The 19,938-nt window shown below is 39.9% G+C and overlaps 1 protein-coding gene across 3 annotated transcripts; it reads right to left on the reverse strand.

The window, feature by feature from the left end:
* Positions 1-2,611: 2,611 nt before the first annotated feature.
* LOC148335250 (ethanolamine kinase 1) lies at positions 2,612-19,539 on the reverse strand. 3 transcript variants are annotated; one of them, XM_088298091.1, is made up of 8 exons: positions 19,357-19,539; positions 17,617-17,870; positions 15,927-16,061; positions 9,810-9,958; positions 8,546-8,629; positions 7,909-8,069; positions 7,011-7,084; positions 2,612-3,447 (listed from the first exon to the last, which is right to left on the reverse strand). In XM_088298091.1, the coding sequence occupies exons 1-8, from the start codon at positions 19,465-19,467 to the stop codon at positions 3,384-3,386; spliced, it is 1,032 nt and encodes a 343-aa protein (XP_088154217.1). In that variant the 5' UTR covers positions 19,468-19,539; the 3' UTR covers positions 2,612-3,383. The 3 variants fall into 3 exon arrangements, with proteins under 3 accessions (XP_088154217.1, XP_088154216.1, XP_088154218.1); XM_088298090.1 differs by having other exon boundaries at positions 19,342-19,539; XM_088298092.1 differs by lacking the exon at positions 19,357-19,539 and adding an exon at positions 17,968-19,325.
* Between the last annotated feature and the right edge of the window lie 399 nt (positions 19,540-19,938).

The following is a 19,938-nucleotide window of genomic DNA, read 5'->3' on the forward strand; positions in this document are numbered from 1 at the left end:
GATGATGATGAAATTTAAACTGTGTCTCTGACCAGATGGCTATGAACTTTGGGGTTCCCCAGGGCTCAATTCGGGGACCCCTCTTGTTCCATCTGACTGTCCTTCCATTAGGCTAGCTAATACAACCACAACTATCCAGATGACACTAAAATCTTCAGGGCACTGACAGGCCTGTAGATTCACACTGTCACTGAAACAATTAACAATTAATTAAACAATTAATTAAATTATTTTATGTTTATTTTTTTTATTATTTTTTTAACTCTGCCCTGTACTCAGTCATGTACAGTCGTCCGCTCCTGGCGTCATGCAATGAATCCTACTCAAGTTGCTCTAAACCAATCAGAGTTCAGAAAAGTGCTGATATCCCCTGATGCCTGTGAGAAATTTCAGTATATTGAATCTGAAATCGGATTTTACCTATATAGCTATGTATAGAAGTTGCAATCTGATTGGACAAAAAAAAATAATAATAATGAATTATGGTAATCCACAAACGAATGTGAATAGTGCACCCAAGACGCACATTATCAAATAAGGACAAATGACTATTGGAAATAATTCCTACAATATTATACAATTTTGTCTTAAATACATGTAAATGCTTCTGATGATATTAGGCCAGCAGAGACGGCTTTGAAGGCCCAGATGGCACGTGACTGAGTTTACGTAGATAGGGGCAAATCTATACAGTGACACCGGAGTCAAAAGGCTTCCAGAATACTAAATGCATTCTAAGTCACATGTGTATGGACTTATTAAAAGCTATTATACCAAGTTAGCAATAGTTTGCGCAAAAGTGCAGTCACGGGCTTGTTCATGCAGTTTTTTGAGAGGGGTTAAATGAATATTTATTCCTTTGCATTTTCTATTTGGCAGGGGTCAAGCGTAGGGTAAATATAAGTTGTAAAGATAGATGTATTGCTCCATCTTCTGATTGAATTGGTGATCGAGTACCGTTTTCTTGTGTTTTTTTAAACTCACTGATCCAAAAACTCTGATGGACAAGGAATTGCACAGAAGAATTCAAATCATTTGAGTGCTAACAAAATAGCAACTGTTTTATAATTGCTAAACTGTTATGAATAAAGTTGCCCTAGCCTAAAAAAAATATATGAAAACAAGTGATGAATTGAAATACCTCCGTGCGTGACAAAGATGCAAGGACTCAAAAGAAAATCATGAAAAACCAGGTATGTGTACATTAGCTAGCGTTGTGTGATGAAAAGTGACGGTGTGTCTACTGTAAATGGTGAGGGGGTGTTGGCAGAACAGCGGGGGTCAGCAGCCTTGGCAAGCCTTTGACAATAACACCCATCTAAATGCAATACCCACATAAAAGAATGTTTTATTCAATATTTTTTTTAAAAAATAGTTGAAAGCTTTAGCTACGTGTGTTTTGAAAGGTGGCATAAAGACCTATACTTCTCTTTTAATGCAATTAGAGGAAATCTACAGCAATTTTTCCCTGCAAAATGACGATGGACAAAAGGCCAATTCTTTCGTCTTTCAGGCAAAGTCCTTGGGTCCTTTTAAGTGCGATAGTCTACTAATTAAATATTATACGTATGAGACAGGGGTGGGAGGAGGGGGAATGCCACTTTAAAAGTAGCGCCGATTGTTTGAATCAAAGACACAGCTGCAGCCTTGGTGAGTGCAGCAATGTTATGACCGTGGGCACACGCAAAGAATGCAATTGTGGCCGCTAGATTCACCAGTGTGGGCACAATGAACGCAACTTTCAGCAAAATTTGACGGTGATCCCTCACTATTTGTGGGGATAGGGCCAAGTCTCATGGTCACAAAGTAAAAATTTGCTCCACACCCCAGAAAGTTTAGAATTTCCAATATTCATGGGGAACAAAACCCTCAATGTCAACAATTTGTAATTTTTCGAACGTATTTACTGTAAATGCCCCTCAATTGGGGGTGGGTAGGGGTATAACATTCCAGACCTCCCCCGCAATAAGTGAAATCCGTTATTTCGAAATACACTATTGCAAGAGCACCCAGGAATATTTTTACAACATTAATGATTATTTTATTATTAGTTATTATTTATTTTATTTTATTATTTATTTATTATTATTATAATAGTTATTTAAAATGCATTTAAACACACTTTTTAACTCATTTATAAACATATTGAGAGAGAGAGAGGGAGAGAGAGAGACCAAGTGTGCAAAAAACACGGAAGCGCTACCCGCAGCTGTGTGAAGAAGCAATTGAGAGCTAAAATAAGCATCTTATGTTGCGTTTAATTTGAGCAAAGTGATTAAGTGCAATAAATACAGCCATCACTACAATACAATCCCGGTCCGAACTCATTTGTGAATTTGCCTGGCTATTAGCCTGAAGCAGCTAATGTATGTACAAATCCATTTTTAGGGCTAAATTTAGCCATTGTGGCTTTCGATCAGGTGCGTTTTGTACTCCGGAAATTATGGTAAGTGGATGTGAAAAGGAAATTAGCCAGCTAATGAGCTTTATATAATGTTTATGAACTATGAAACCTCTTGTCATGCATGGATATTTTTTTTTTTTTTTTTGGGGCGGCGGGTACATACTGTTGAAATGCAAGAATGGATTAAAAAGGATGAGGACAGACGGGCACAGAAGATCATTATTTTATCAATAAGGATGCAGGGACGATGACAGACAGAAGGGTGCCCTGGTCGTGGTCGGAGGATGGACCTCCTAAATAGGGTAACGTGTCGAGCTCTGATATTTTGGTTGTTTAATTACAAGACATAATGATATTTGAAGGTGATGACATTTTTTGAAGCAACAGAACAGCTTCAAAACCTTTGTTCTCATGTGTTTCACTTTTAGGGTTTTTGTGGGTGTGTGTGTGTGCATGTGTGTGTGTGTGGCGTAAAAGAGTGAAGTAAAGTGTGATTAAGAGCTTTGTGATGATGTTTAGGCCAATGCGGGCACGGCGGCGTTGGAAACAATGTGCTCATGGAAAGAAAGCATTTCATGCATTTAGGCCAACGACGACTGTTAAATTGGAGAAGCACTGCGGTTCTTTTTTGGGGGGGACTGTAGTCTGCATTGATGAAACGATTAAACAAACTCAGCAGACGTCGTCACGACGACACTCTGTAATGAACGTCGTTAAATGGCGATTAACTGTATATTTTATTTCATTTGCCTCTTCGTATATAATCTTTCCATATATTACCCAATGAACTTATTTGTAATAGCGGTGTAAAAATCATCCTCACTGAGCAGTGTACTTTTTTATTTATTTTTTTATTTTACTGGATGGCTTTAGATTTATGTCCAAAGAGTGTTACTCATCCAAGTATTTATTGTAATTATGTCTTACTGTACGTTCCTGGGTTACAACGATTACACCACCGTGCTGCGCTCGTGTCAGTTCATTTCATTAAAAAATATTCTTCTTTCTTCTCAAAGTAGCGATTGAGTCGTGCCATGGCATACCTACAACAAAAAGCAAACACGTCGTTAGGACATTTTATTGATGCATTTTTTTTTTTATTTTTTTAACCTTTTTGGCAGCTCAATCTGGTGGCAGGTTTTGTGGTTTTAGGAATATAGCGTCAGGTTCACATTTATTTTTTGAAAAGAGGGCTTTTGTGCTGCGTTGGAACCACTTTATCAGATGCCCTTGGTCCGTTTTTTAATATTGTTTTTGACAAAGTAGAGTTCAGCGCCCTCTGCCATCTGTGTGACTGCAGAGACTTTCATTGACTTGTACTCACAATGTTTTACTGAAAGCGGAAGAAGTCAATTTAAAAAAAACGTCTTTACAATAATATATTATATGCAGCTCCACTAAACATGGTATTCTGATTAATAATAATTAAAATGGGAAAAAGTCATCTTACCCCTGACCTTTTTTTATTTTATTTTATTTTATTTTATTTTATTTTATATGTATTTTCAAATCTTTAGATGAATGTAAGTTAAAAATAATTAGAAATGGCATTATATTGAATGTATTGTTAAAGATTATCAAAGATTCATGAACCTAACGAGGAGTAACGGATCAGTTGATGGATGGATGGATATTTACATTTTACATTATATCATAAAAAGTATATGGTGCCTATTTGAGCTGGCCTGTAGTTTGCGGAAACAGGGCACACCAATGCCATTTTCTAAATGAAACCTAAATTTTTCTTTTGCAATTTATTAATTTGTTGTTTGTTAAACAAGTCAAAGACTCCATTATTGTCAAACTTTGATCATTTTCCAATTCTTTGGCTGGCACTGCGTTCTTAAATTCAGTCGTCATTCATTGGGTATCATTCCAAAGGGGACGCGTCAACAAATAAAATAAATTGTCTGCGAAAGTAAAATTATGCACCCTCTGGAGAAAAAAAAGAACTCTAAAGGCAACATTGAAATAAAGCACCAGCCTCACAACTCATCCCATTCATGTGCACTTTAACTCAAGCTGACGCCTCAAAAAGTGGCATACTTAACATTTATCGTGATTGTGGATGAAACCGAGACTTTTTTTTTTTTTGGGACAGGAAAAATGAACAGCACGTATTCCCTTTCACAATGTCCTTTTGTGCAAAAATGGACTTGAGCAGCAGCAGTGGTGGACCTCCTCCTTGTTCATTTCCTCATAATAATGTCTTTGTCAAAATAACAGGGCTGTCTAGCCAGCGCCGCCGCACATCTAAACCGCACGTGCACTCACTCACGTGCACGTACGCGCACACACACACACACACACACACCCAAGTGAGCAAAGTAAATATGGAGTCAAGACGTTCCTATTGTCACAATGCACATCTGGCTCGGATTAGAGCACAAGGCTGCACAGACGCCTGTCACTCGTCGGGAAGTCAGTGGAGATTTGGCTCAGAGGGAGAACAGTGGGAGGAAATGGGCACATACACGCGCACACTTATGCACGGACACGCACGCACGCACGAGTACGCGCGCACACACGCACGCACACGAGCGTTTCCATGGCTTCAGACAACATTTACAACATTTACTCGCGCTGGTTTCATGGGTACTTACCTCTAACTCTAAAAGTCTGACATTCAGCTACCTTCTTCAAGTATTTGGGGGTACTACAGTGTACCTGTGTGTTAAATGTAACACAGACGCATACACAATGTTGTGGAGGGTCACACAACAGCCTACCGAAGCTTAAATGCTAAGAGCCCATATCCACTAAATGTAAGATCCAAGACTTACAAGGAACTAACATTGTGGAACAAACAAGTCCCAAGAACATAAACATGGATGCACACAACATTGTGGAGCAACCACATGTTGGAAAGTCCTGGAATGGTAATGATTGTTAAACATTTAATTTAAGATTTGAGGCCAATTGTGTGAAATGCTTGTCAGAACATAAACATCGACCCACACAATACTGTTGAGTGACAATAGGTTCGAGTCATCGATGCACACAATATTGTGGAGAAACAACTTCGGGGAGTGTCATGGATGCGCACAACAATGTGGAGCGACCACATGAGTAATCAATGCAAACAACAATACGGAGTGAGCACACACAGCATAATGGGCACACACAACATGGCATATGTCAGAGTCATGAACCCACACAATGCTGTGGAGAGACTGAGGCAGACTCATAGACCCGACTGCCACTCATGGATACACACATTGTGGCGCCACCACATGTCAGAGTAATGGAAGCATACAACACTACGGAGTGATGATATGTCCGCATAAAGGATGCACACAACATTGTGGAACAATGACAAGTCAGAGACCATTGGAATGGTAATGATTATTAAAGATACTATCGCCATGTAAAATAAGATTTGAGGCTAAAAATATCATTTTAAAACATATCATATAGTTTTCCAGAACATAAAAATGGACTTATACAGCATTGTGGAATGACTATATGATTCATGGATGCTCACATAACTATGGAGTAAACATATATCAAAGTCATTGGCGCACACAACATTGTGGAGAAACCACATGTCAGAGTAATGAATGCCACAACATTATGTCATGAGCACAACAGCATAATGGATGCACACAACATTATGGAGTGATGCCGCCTGGCAAAGGTCTGGCACAAACACATGCTAAAGTCATGGAGCCACACAATGTTGTGGATCAACCATATGTCAGACCCTTGAACCTGCACAATGTTGTGGAGTGACCACATGCCAGATTCACAGACCAACAAAATATTGTGGAGCAACTATATGCGAGAATAAACAATGTGCACGTTATGAAGTGATTCAAAACTCGTATGTTGGGGCACTCGTAAATCAGGGTGGCGCTACATGCGAGTTTGAGTTGGGGAGGACGTAGAGGTTAGCAGGCTCGCCATCGCGTCAATTTCCCGTCGTGTTTGGCAACAGTTAGCACTGAAATGAAGGTAACCCGACCCAGCTTGCACTAACATGGGGGCGACCCGGGAGCAGACGGCGGAGGTAGCGGTGGTGGGGTTCGAGGTACGCATACTGAAACGCGGGCGCGACGGCCGGGCAAGAACAATAGCGCCTCTGTGCCTTGGCGCCCCTCTGGATCACATTTCCTCACGGGGTCCGAATCCAAATGAGGCAAGGGCGCTGCCGTTGATCTCGCAGGAGGTTACAAAGGGGGAGGGTGGCCGCATGGGAGGGAGGCTGCCGGGTGTCAATGGTGATTTGGATGATCATGGTGGTACGGGCCAGACAAAAAGACGGTTTGGGGGGACTTTTCAAAGCAATTCGCACACGGCGATAGCACAAATTTGGCACTTCAGAATACACAATCTCTCACAAGGACTTCAGGCTCAGCATGGAAAACACAGAAGAATGTTGTTTTTTTACAAACTGAAAAAGCGGCTTCAGACCATTACACAGAACTCATTAAAGACACTGTCAGATGAATTTGGAGGTCAATGTACGTTACACATTTGAAGATAATCGCTAAAAACATTCTGGTGAGTCGGAGTTTGGCATGAGGCGCCCCTAAACCACTAAATAAGAACTTCCGCACCTCTGTTGGGATCAGCAATTAGCAAATAAAACGGAGAAAGCACAAACCTGTGAAAGTCAAAATCAATCGAGGAGTAGTGAGACTGGAGAATTGCCCACAAACCCCAGAAGAAGTTGGATGCCTGGTTGGAGTAAAAAGACAAAAGTCAGTTATTTACACTCTTTGTTGTTTTGGTTGGTTGTTTCTAATTGGAACTATTTGGTTTATTAACGTTATTCTTTGCATGAACTAATACAATGACTTTTAGGAAGTCCCAACGTCCCAAAAATCCACATTATTTAGATAAATATTTAATATATTTGCAGTGGTCCACAACCTCCTGCCAGGCACAGATGGGAAGCTATCCTCGTAGACAGATGGGTGATGCTCAATTCTTTGAACTTTTTTGCACATGCATTCTAATGTGGGTAGATTATGGTGTCAAAGTTTGATGATCATTTCCATTGCCAAGAAAAAGGAAACTCTTCAAAAACTATCCGCTGACACAAGTTTTTACAGAATGACTAAAAATTGAATGAACGTCTATCATAACAGCTCACAGGAATTGTCTGAAGGACCCATGAGCGGATTTGGAAGAACCCTTTTTTTCCAGGGGTGGCAAGGCAGGCGAGCCCCAATCAGAATACCAAATTCTAAACACTATCAGTTTGAGCTCATTCCTCAATGGTTTGTCCCAAAATTATTTCCATTTTTCCATCTGTTTTATTCTGAAAATGTCCAAATCATTTTCAAATGTCCCTCTCATGTCATTGTTGGACTCCAAGAGCACGTTTAAGCCTGATAGACCGCTAAGTACGACAATTACATTCAAAAAGTCTTTCATTTTTCCTTGAGTCACTTTCCAATCAACTCACAGCGACTCCATCACATTCGGTGCTCGGTTCCATTTTCAAACAGTTTTTGTCTTAAGCAGGAAGTGAGGTTGTGAGGAAAGCCATCGCTCACCAAGGAGAACTTGCAAACTTGCACGTAGAGTCGCGTCACCTCGTCCCGGGTGACCCTGACGTCTTGCCCTGTACAGTGTTTGTAGCTCAATAGGTAGGCCTCCAGCCAGTCGCTCTGCAGGTGGTGGCTCGGCCAGCGGCTGTAGTCTACGTCCTGGACACCTTTCAGAGTACAAAAAACACGAGTTGTGTCATGAGAGGATGGAATACACAAATATCACGCAGATTTTTATTCAACTAAGTGGAAGAACCCGCTGTTGATCCCATGGACTGACGAACGTAAAAGTTAATCAGACCAAAGATGGACATTTTCACGTTTTCCGTTCAAGGTCAGCAAAGACCCGATCATTAGTTCCCGCCTCATCACCTGGCGTCACGACAATGGCTGTATGTTGTTAGCGAGTATTAACACACTGTTGCAGTTAACAATTACCAGATTTGGCAAAAGTGCTCAAAGTCTGGACTTCAATAGGAGATCAAATACATGGATAAAAAGAAGACTTGAAAAAGCATAATTACAGATTCAACTCCTTAAGCAACATTAAAAAGGGCAGATTCCCCAAAATAAATACTCAAGTACAGAAACAAGAATCATCTATTGAAGTAAAACAACAAAATTATGTCCGCACCAAACCTACCGGCAAATTCATTAAAGTGATTGCCAATATCGAAGGCCTGGTAGTTGTACTCCGCATACTCGTAGTCGATGAATCTCACCCTCCCTGAAGGTTGTAGAAATGTGACAAAACAGCAGTTAGTGACATTGACTTTGTTTGTTTAAAACAAACTATAACAAGCAGTATTAAACAGTGACAGTACATGGAGGAAAAGAAACTAAATGAAAATAAGTGATGCATACGTAAGCATTGTTTCCACAGTTAAAAGACAAGCAGTGTCTCACTAAATTGTATTTTATCTTCAATGCAGATCAGTAATTTGAATCGACTTTACAATAATTAAAAAAAATGTATGTATGCGTATATGTATTTTTCCTTTTTTGGCAAGAACTAATTAAAAATATATGGTAAAAAATATATACTAATTTATTGAACGAATTAAAAAAAAAATCTATATTATTCAATCATTGTTTTTTTTTTAATCTGGGAAAATGGTAATCAACATATATTTTCATATTGATTGTATTCAAAAATTTAAATATTGTCCCATGTTCCACTTTAACTTAATATATTTTTATGGAAAACATTTGTTCATCTCTGTTGAACTAAGAATTAAGAACATAAATATATCAAATAATTCCTCTTCTTTCATATTCTCATCTACTAACAGCTTCATTCAGCATGTGCAACAAGAGCTAATACAACTTTCCACCTCCCTATTGCAAATTTAGTTTCTGATTATATTGTTATTATTGTTGTGTTTTGACTACAGCTGTTGCGAAAGCGCCTTATAAATAAAATCGAGTTGAGTTTTTAACTCTGAATGAAAAAAGGCCTAAAAATATACTTTTTCTTGTTCTGCATTGGAGTTTTTCTTTCTCTGTAGATTCACATTGAACCTTTAATTAGTGTATTCAATTAAATTAGGATATTTACAGTGATCTATAAAGCTATAATGTACATTTTCTTGTTGTACATGAAACTTTGAGTATTTTTCTTTATTCTGTAAACCTACATTGAACCATCACTTAGTACCCACATTTTTTTTTTCAAACAATTCTCAACTTCATATAAAGCACATCACACAGTAAGAGCAACGACTGCATTTTCCCAAGTGATTGCTTCACCACCTTTTTTTCCATATAAACCCACCACAGCCTTTTTATTACTGTCAGCAGTATTCATGCAGGTTAATTACAAGCGAAGTCTGGCGCCCTGCGACATGCCCGCATGTGAAAATAATTCATAAGGCGTCCCCAAAAGCACAGTCCCTCTGCCGGCTCACCCTGCTCGCGATCGTGGATGATGTTTTTGGTCAGGAGGTCGTTGTGGCACAACACGGTGGGCGAGCCCAATGGCGAGAGGTGTCGCTCCAGTGACTCCGCCTCCGCCGACAACCTCGCCAAGCTGGGCAACTGTAGGCCCGATGCCGAACTGCAGGACGACACAAACCGCAGAAAGAAAAAAAAACAAGTTTTAGATATGAGTTTGCGCAATTGGGACAAATGTTTTGCAGTGCTTGGAGCATCTTTAATTTAAATGTGTTGGCAGCATCGCGTGTTCAGTGGTAACAGCTGTCCTCGCAACAACTTGACGATGAGGTTTTAGGGCCCTAGTGCAGCGATACAAAGTGGGGTGAAAATTGTTAAAAAATTCAGACCCTTCGAGTCGGTTTCACTTAATGACTTGAAATTTGGTAGGCATGTCTATCATGAGGAGACCCACAAAAAAGTCACAAAAAAACATGAAGGAGCCTGCCATTTTGGTTTGGAGGAAATCATATAGAGAGTCAGACAACCGTTTTCTTTTTCAGTGGCTATTGTAAGATATTTTTTTCTGATTAAAAAAAGATTTTGTGCGCTTGCTACAAAATTTAAGAAAGTAAAATTGTACCCCCAAATTCATTTTCACTGAGCAATATGTAATTTGGTAGATGTGTCTATCATGAGGAGACCCACAAAAAACACAATGGTAGTCTGTTTTTTTTTTTTGTGGTCATTTTAGCCTAATTTTAGTCAGTTCCAGGACACCTTCGAAGACAAACTGGCCCTAGAATTTTGCCTCATGGCTACCAAATATAAATCACTTATACTAGACAAATGAACTTTCAAATTAATTGCAAAACATTTTAATATTTGTGAAGGTTTGATGAATCACCACTGTTTCAGTTTGTCTACCAAATATAAAGCAAGCATATACTATACAGATTGGTTGCATTAAATTTAAAAATTGTCGCGCTTTTTTGAGCACGGTGGCTTAGTTTGATCATTTATGTTCAGTCGTGTGCGTCAGAATTTGGAGGACATTCAGCCGGTGAAGCCATTTTCAATGAGCAACTTGAAAACTGGTATGCACGTCTATCATAAGTAGACACACAAAAGAATTCTGGAGAGGCCATGCTCAAAAAGCAAGAGGAAGTCTGCCATTTTGTTTTGAACTGGCCATTGTGGATTCATTTTGGCCATTTGCAGGACTCCTTCAAAGACAAATTTAAAGATTTTTTTTAGATAGCTACCAAAACGGAAGCACGTCTATTTAGACAGATTTGTGACAGGACAATAAATTGCAAACTCGTGCTTTTTTTTTTTTTGGTCATTATGTGTGGGCAGATCATTGTGGGGAAGTTTGTTAACTCAAAACCCGTTTAATAAATTCTGAATTTAGGGAAAATTCATCCGGTGAAGCCAGTTTCACTTTTCAATGTGAAATTTGAACAAATCTGACGCTAAGCTGCCAAATGTCAAAAACACATAAATACAATTCCCAAATTTAATGGCTGTTTTAGTCAGAAAAATGGCTGAACAAGAATTGGACTGATTTTAAAGGCCTTTGAACTAGGGCTGGGCGATTAACCGAAAATTTACCGTTACCGAAATTTATTAGAATGACCGACAACATTTTGCCCTTGTCGGTAAATTCGGTGTCTAAAAAAAAAAATGAAAAAGGAAAGTCTTTTCTGTCTGCGGCAATGTTCATGCCTCTTTAAGTCTGCTCCAGCGCATGTAGTCACGTGACTCAGGCGCTGTAGAAGAATGTAAACACAAGACGCGTTCGTAGCTGGCGATTCAAATTCAGAAGCGGCTGACACGGCTGCAGACGAAGTAACGTTAGTTGAAATTGGTCTTGTCGCGCTTGTCCCAAAAAGAAATTCGACATCTGCCGTTTGGAAATGTTTTGGGTTCCATAAAGACGATGTTTGCGCAAAAGAACATGAACTACAAAGTGCGTCGTAAGCACTTGAAACAGCGCGTCCAACCTTTTCTTTTTCACCACCCACAACACAACCATGCTGTTGACTTGGAGCTTGTGCTAAAAGTTCAAAGTGAGAAGCAAGGTTGGACAAGTGACAACAGCCCACTAACGGAGGCGAAACCATACGAGAGAACGTCTCAGTGGTGGACGGGATAGCCTAGCACATAGCTAAAGATAGAGCTCCTGAAGTTACAGTGGAGCGCACAGGATTTAAACGCCTCAGGAACGTAGCCGACAAGAGGTACGAAAATATTTGCCGCAAACAGCACTTCCCGATATGGACAACATCGGGACGGGAGCGGAGACATGTCGAGCATTTTGCATCCACATCCGACTTGTGGTCGAGTCGCAACATGCATCCCTGTTTGAGCCTGAAATGTGCAGTACATAGACGACAAGTGGCGACTGCGCACCGGAGTACTCGAGACGGCACATTTTACTGATGAAGCACACGCGTTTGTTTGGCACTGGCATTCCATTGATTTTTTTTTTTCATTTTATTTAGCATTTTGTTTACAGGCTACTAGTGCCTTTGCACATGGCATTATTTATATTGTTTACAAGATACCTTTACACAAATCTAAGCATTTGCAAATGGCATTACACCATCTCGGCACAATCTATTTGCAGGAAAAGATTTTGTGAGAGGTACCCTTTTTTTCCTGTTCTTTGTGACATTGTTCAAGTCATGCAAAGCAAGCTATTTTGAATGTTTATTCAAATGATTTTTGTACTTCTATTTTTCATTGAAAGTAATGTGTACCAGTTGGCCAATAAAAAAAAGCAGTTAATATGCATTTTCTGCATTTATTTAGATTTTGGTCCTCAGGGGGAATTTATCGTGCATTTATCGTTATCGAGGTAAAATTGCCCAATTTATCGCGATATTGATTTTAGGTCATATCGCCCAGCCCTACTTTGAACCCACCGAAATATTACAGCTTTCTACTTCTTGTTTGACTTTGAGCCAGCCTCAAAAGTCACGTTTAAAGCCATGCAGCCGTTCGCTTAATTGCAGTCGATCACCTGCGTTAACCGCGGCCCAAACATTATAAACCCGCTTGATTCCCTTTCAGCTCAAGTGGGTCGATTAGGCGACTCTTTTGAAGCCGCCGCCATCTTTTTGGGCGGCATGCGTGCGTCCGCCTCCTGCTCATTAGCGGGAATTTCCTCCGTTTATCAATGCGACTTATTTACATATGACTCCGACGCCATGTTGCCTTTTCTTTGCACTCTTGTACACTCGCGTCAGTGCATGCCAGCGGCCCAGCGGGAGGCCTTTTACGCATGCACTATTGCCCTCAGTGTGAGTTTTGTGTGTGCGTGTGTTGCAGCTGCGTGCCGCCTATCTATGCGCAGCGGGTGGCGCCGAGGCTGAAGACCTCCTCTGCAGGTGCACCATCTTCCTGCTCTTTCTTTGGACGTTTCCTCTGAAGATCACATTCACGCTCAAGAGTACAAAAGTGCCTCTGATGCCTCTCCTTGCAAAGACTAATGAATACACATGCGCTTACACCCGCTCACATACATGCTGGTACTCAAAGTGAGTTGGTAATCTTTGCTCACAGCATAGCACCATCTATTGGGCATCCACGAGAGGTGCAGCTTGCACGGACAAAGCATTGAAAGGCGTTGAACGAAGATTCGATGTGAGTCTTTATTTTCTGCAATTTGTTGTCGCATCACAGTGATTGGAAGACATTATTGTCAAATTTTAAATGAATTGAAATTCCATTGAGCTGTGCCAGCAAGCCCATTTTTATGTGGTTTTAATAAATACAAATATGGAAATGAAAAATAATAAAAGAGAATATAAATTAGAATCTAGTTTTCTGATATATGCGGGTCTCTAAGGGGCCTGGTCAGGTGAGTTGAGTTGGTCGGTTAATTTGTGTGTGGCCTTATTCAGCTCCATGCAACTGTTCTCAATTCGAATTTGCCTGTTTCGCTCTTTCACCTATTCCAATAATAATAATAATTCCAAGTTTAGCAATTCCCCCATCACCCTTTTGTTTTGATCTGAAAAAAAAATGGTATTTATTGGTTTTATTATTGGTTGTATATTTTGGAGGTGAAACAAAAAAAAACTGGAAAAAAATACTTTGATACCGCGCTGTAGTCATTTTAATGTAGTTAGTACACAGTGTTGTTATCCAATCAAAAGCAAACCATTCAATTTAAATTGTTTTAAAAACATATAAACTTCTAGGGATTTCATCTACATCTTAAAGTTGTGAGTTAAAATGGCACTTGAGTACAACTGGACAGCAGAACCTCAGTTTTATTTATTTTTTTTCACTGTGAAAAAGCAATGACATTGAACAAATAACCCTCCTTCACCAAATATTTCAAACATTTCTTCACACACTGCCGCCATGGAAAGACAATATTATAAAATGCTCTCAGTGCTAACATGGTAGGAACTAAGCATAACTTATTATTCAGACATGCCCTTAAGTGAGGCTATAATGAACTTAATACTAATATATATGTTTTCCTTTTCTAACATATAAAGCTATAGAATGAGTTGGTCAGGAAGTGTTGTCTGTTCTTCGTTTTGCGCCCACATCTGACCCCACGAGCCCCCCCTGTCAAAGATAACGTAAGTAATTAAATGTAAGTCACTATATAAATCGCCTGCCAGGTACGGCGCATGGTGTGTCAGGAAGCAGTAAGACGATGATAACAACACAAGAGAATGTCGCTGGAATCCGTCACGGTGCTCACAACGTTCACTTTTCACCTCACAGCTCACAACCAGCAGCAGCTAAATGGCAGGAAGTAGTCCAATTTAATGCACACATGCCAAGTGACACGCTAATGTGGACGTACAAATGGGCCTGTGACAAAGGTGATCCTGCAGCAATTTTACAATGAGTTAGTATAGTAAGTACACGATGGGCTGCACAGTGAGAGTAGTGGTTGGCAAGAGCTCTTGTGATTGGCTCACAATCAGTCCAAAGTGAAACCTCACCAAAAATCATTTTCATGAATGGTATTTTGTGCCGTAGGTATTTATACTGGGGCATGGAGATGCCATACTGTCAAACATTCAAACTGGTAACGTATTTAAACATGTGTTAACACTATTTGAGATGATTCACACCAATGGCATTGATGTGACTTGAATTGACTTCTAACCATGTCTTTTACTTTCTCATCTTAGTACACAATGGACATGGCTGTGAGGTCACTGTTTTACGATACAGTCATGTTTTCATGAAAGAAAAAGCACACATAAACTACTACTAAACTTGCGCAACATACTTATAATAAGCGGGAACAAATCAAAATAAAAAGCAACGTTTACAGCTGGGGAAGAATGAGATTGCTGTCATTGTTATTGTCCTTTTTAAAATGATATATGGGCATCTGCCATGTCATTTTAATGCCATGTCTCTTGAGTTATTGTGAAACCCTGGCCTCACCACAGTGTATGTGTATGTTTGTATAAGGGCCTTGTCATTGACTTGTGGCAACGAGTCCATTATTTTTTCTGTCTCTACCCTGCCAATGGCTAGGGAGTATTCCTTGGTTTGACAGTCTGTGCCCTTTGATTGAATGGCGACCAGCAGTGATGGGAAAATGAAGCGTCAAATTTTGCTTCATGAACCAATTGTTGTATTTTTTTAGTCCTGTAGATGGCACTGTTGGTTTAAATAAAGGGTTTAAAAAATGGCAAGTCAGTGTGCTTTCAGCCCAATGTTGAGCAGAGAGTGCCATCTACTGGAGTCCAAAACAACTACAACTGGTTCATGAAGCTGATTTGAAGCTTTAATTACCCATCACTAGCGACCAATCCAGTCCAGTCACCAAAAGTCACCTTAGGTTAATTCAAGACTCTAAATTGTCCATAAATGTGAATGTGGATGTGAATGATTGCTTGTCTTTATGTGCACCGTGGTGGCTGGCTGGTAACCAGTCCATCATGTGCCTCGACCAACTGGGATAGGCCTCTGCTCACCTGTGACCCGAAGCAGGACAAGTCCTGGATAAAATGAATGGGTGGATGTTTTTGGGATAAGAATTTTAATTTGGAGATACACACTCTGTTGTTGTCTAATGAATAGCATGAATGACGATATTTTGTTAGATTTTTTTTTCTATTCAAATTATTTTTGGAAAAATAATTTCAAGGATAATTTATTACCTCTGCCCGCTGAGTTTGCCACTGTCCTCTAAGAGCGTGAGAAAATTGGCGAGCTTGGTCCACAGCAGACGTTCGGGGGGTTGAGCGCTCGTTGGAGGGATGGAGTGGATTCTCGCCATCTCTGCCGCGATCAATCTGCGAGGAGAAAAGAACATACTTTTTTTCCGTAATCTCCTTTCCTCGGGTGATGTTTATGTCAATAGTGCTAAACATGACACCACAAGAATTCATGGACAATTATTGCAACAGATTGCGTATTGCATCTCTACGAGAAACAAAAAAATGTGCAAATTCAAATTTCAAGATTCACGTAAATCATCACATTAAAATGAGATGTTTGGCTTATACATTGGCCAGAAAAAAAAATGCTATTCCTTCTAGTTTAGGTTTCCGGCAGAGCCCTTTGTGCATCTTCTTTTTAATCTTAAATCCTTTTAAACACTTCACCTAATTATCTTTTTTTTTTTTTTTACAGTTTCATAGTTATGTGGTTGCAAATTTTGATTGATTAGACACGCTGGGAACCGGAAGTAATAATGTTAGTTTTGCTTCAATAATTTAGCATGTTTTAACATATTTATCTGGATAAAATGTGACATTTATGTAAAAATGATTAGGTTTTATCATGAAAAGTATTGTTAAAATGTCATAAATATCACGCTGGAATGTAAACATTTATGACATTAACACGTGAAACAGATCACATTCAAAAGTGAAAACAAAAACGTCTCTACTGCAACATCTTCACAAACACCTTCTTAAGGGTCTAGAGCCACGTGTGATGCAATAAATAAAACAATGATCCAACTAACCACCTCTATTATGTTGATATTAATATGAAACAGAGCCATACCTCCAAGACACACAATTGAGGATCCTTCTGCAACACAGCAACACGGCTAATTTTTAAAGAGGCCAACTGAAATCAACAAACCTTACTGTTTTCACTCGTTATTGTCTAAAAATAAACTAAAATAAAATAACACCCAGACGTTAAATAGAGGCGACATCTATGCCACACACCTACCGCAGAACGAGGAAACTAATTTTGCAACACTTGTGCAATACTTCTCAAATATAAGTTGCTTTCAAGAGCAGCAATGCAGGATGGCCGAGTGGTCTAAGGCGCCGCGTTCAGGACCCAGTCTCCCCAGGAGGCCTGGGTTCGAATCTCGAATTTCCCCATTGTGGGACTAATAAAGGGCAAATTATTATTATTATTATTATTATTATTAGTGATTGTATTTTTATTTGTTTATTAGCTATATTAACCAATTTAAATTCACTAAAATTGCATACAATTTACAAACGAAGGTTGGTTTGATAATCAGTAGAGATTTCGGGGGGGGGGGATTACTTAGTTACATAGGGCTGGACAAACCAGGTTTACACCTGACAATGACAATATATTGATTCTCCTTCCAAATATATTGATTTCTTGCTTTGCCTTGATCACCCCTGCATGGATGCCAAACATGTTTCAGAAGTCCTAAAATTCGCAAAAAAATGAAATCTCATGGTAATAAATCAAACAACACTTCATCAACCGTTTACTCATTTGCTTTTGCAAAACTGATCTGCCACATCCAATATGGTGGACGCACTCTGAGAAACCTGTACCGTGAAGCATCTATGTCTATATGTCTTAAGTTTTACACTCAAGCAAGCAACTGACTTGAATTGTTCTGACCTGTATATGGAGGGCTGGCAGAGCAGCCTGTCTTCCAGCACGTCTCCTGGGACAAACTGGTAGCAGATGCCATTGCGGAAGGTGCAGTAAATCTGCGGGCCGCAGCCGTGAGCGTGGAGGAGACGGAACATTTCCACCTCCCGCTGGCGGTCCACAAAGAGCTCGGTCCGTCGGCCGTAGACTCGTACCAGCACGCAGTCCGACTCGTCCACAGAGCAGCCCAGCAGCTGGTTGGTGATGCCCTCGGTAAACGTCTGCCGCCAGAGGAACATGAAACACATCTGACTCGCTAAGATGGGTCAATGATGCAAAGATAGAATTGTTAGCTTTTCAAATCGATTGAGTTCTCACAAATATTTTCCTTGCATCTTGTATTATCATATGCTTGATCAAGGACTCTTCAGATTTTGTACAACCAACCCAAGATGGGTGAAGTGGCAGAAACCAACGTGAATGTCTTTCCACGTTATAAATTCACCATCGCTTCGGTCTGATCATTTAAAGAAAAAGATTAAAAGTGTTCTTGTCCGGACATACAACAAGAATCTTTAAGAATGTATCCTGAAATTAGATAACAATTCCAAGCAGCACTGCCGCGAGCACTTGAAATGAACACATCTGACATCATTCAAAATGAATCGGGTTCTCACTCAAAATGTCTGCTGACACGACACATGACACAGTGTAAACAACGCTCACACATTCTCATTCTCAGCTGCAGTCCCAGAGCAGGTGTCGCTCATACGTGATCAAGACGCTCGCCCAAATAAATGAAAGCACAATACGCGGTTAAAGTGGAGCATGTGCTCTGTGTGTGTGCTTTAGTAGACCTGCCACAGATGGAGAGGTCACGCGGCCGATGTGATGTCACCTAACAAACATAAACTCTATTTCAGACTCTGATTGAGCCAACATGGTGACACAATGAGTTTCTTGTAGCTACACCAACACACCTCCACCCTCTAGACCTTGTCGTTTAGTTTTACCTATTACTATGCGCTTGCTTTTTTACAGACAATAAATGGGAGAAAATATCTGCAAAAATACTGAAACCGGGACGCGTACAACCTTATGCCGCTACCACAAGCCACTCTACGAGAACTAAATATTTGAGACCTAATTGATGTATCTTGTAGCTCCCTGGAGCATAAATACGAATGCGCACATTATTGTGAAGCAACCTTGTGTCTGAATATGGAACACAAATAATCTTTAAAGAATTCAAACCATCTTCACATAATGTTACATTTCAGGAATAGCGCGTGGAATAAGTAAGGCACTTAACTTCCCACAACATATAATATTTAATACACTTGCCACATAAAATGAAATCTTAGACTGACTGGACGGAGCAAATACGTTCTGTAGTTAGCTGGAACAATAATGGACACAATAAGGTGAAATGATCATATGTCTGTACGATGGAACAAAAATGATTATTAAAGAACCCATCTCCAGATAATGAAACATTTCGGGCAGACTGCGAGGAACAAACAAGTGACTTAAATTAGACACAATTCCCCATAGCATAAAGTTACTCATAAAAACTGCAGGCTGGGTGTAATGAAATAAGATTGTAGGATCTGAGACAGACCGGACAGGATAAATATGTTGTGTAGGTCCCCAGAACATAAACACGGACGCACGCAACATTCTGGAGTGGCTACATGTCAAGTCGATTGGATCGCTTATCATGATAGACAGCGGACATAAAAGGCAACTGGCCTTCATGCGGATTACTTGCGGCCTCCAGTGAGGTCTCAGGGTTCGGAGGAGGTCTCGGACGGAGGCGCGAGCTTCAATTTCATCCACGTGGATGTCAATGTGGAGAAGTTCATCGCTCGTCTTCATTTTCAGCACTGATCTCGTCAGTGCAAAGTTTCTCCAAGTCCACAAGTGTGTCCACACTGCATCGTGTCTGGTGAACCAACAATCTCGCCAGTGTGGTGATCAGGGGCCAATGTTCTCATGGACATCTTGTCATGACTAGCAGTTTACTGATTAACAAATGTCACTGGACCACAGCACTGATACTTTCATATGTGACGAACAAATGAATGAAAGTTTATATGCAGATAGATAGCTAGAGTGAGATAGATGTTTTGTTTTTAAAGGTAATCAGATGGGATAGCTTCCAGCACGTCTGTGACCCTCATGTGGAAAAGCAATTCGGATTATGGATGGATGGATGGATGGAACATGCGGAAATTTGAATTTGGATTTTTTTTTTTTTTAATTCACAAAGGAATGATTACATTTTATGAAATGTAAACATATTTTTGTGATTGAAAAGTGAAAAATGTTACAAAATATTTTTTACTT

Source organism: Idiotropiscis lumnitzeri, chromosome 6, assembly GCF_059441095.1.
Source record: "Idiotropiscis lumnitzeri isolate Australia: NSW breed Sydney's pygmy pipehorse chromosome 6, RoL_Ilum_1.0, whole genome shotgun sequence".
NCBI classification, from domain to species: domain Eukaryota; kingdom Metazoa; phylum Chordata; class Actinopteri; order Syngnathiformes; family Syngnathidae; genus Idiotropiscis; species Idiotropiscis lumnitzeri.

What these genes read in the sequence shown, in the direction of transcription:
- LOC148335250 (XM_088298090.1), bottom strand. Translation starts at nt 19,467, where the DNA reads ATGAAGACGAGCGATGAACTTCTCCACATTGACATCCACGTGGATGAA. An exon ending in TGCCAGCCCTCCATATACAG is followed by an intron (nt 16,062 to 17,616) that starts GTCAGAACAATT and finishes TTCTCCTCGCAG; the next exon opens with ATTGATCGCGGCAGAGATGG. An exon ending in GGCAAACTCAGCGGGCAGAG is followed by an intron (nt 9,959 to 15,926) that starts GTAATAAATTAT and finishes GTCGTCCTGCAG; the next exon opens with TTCGGCATCGGGCCTACAGT.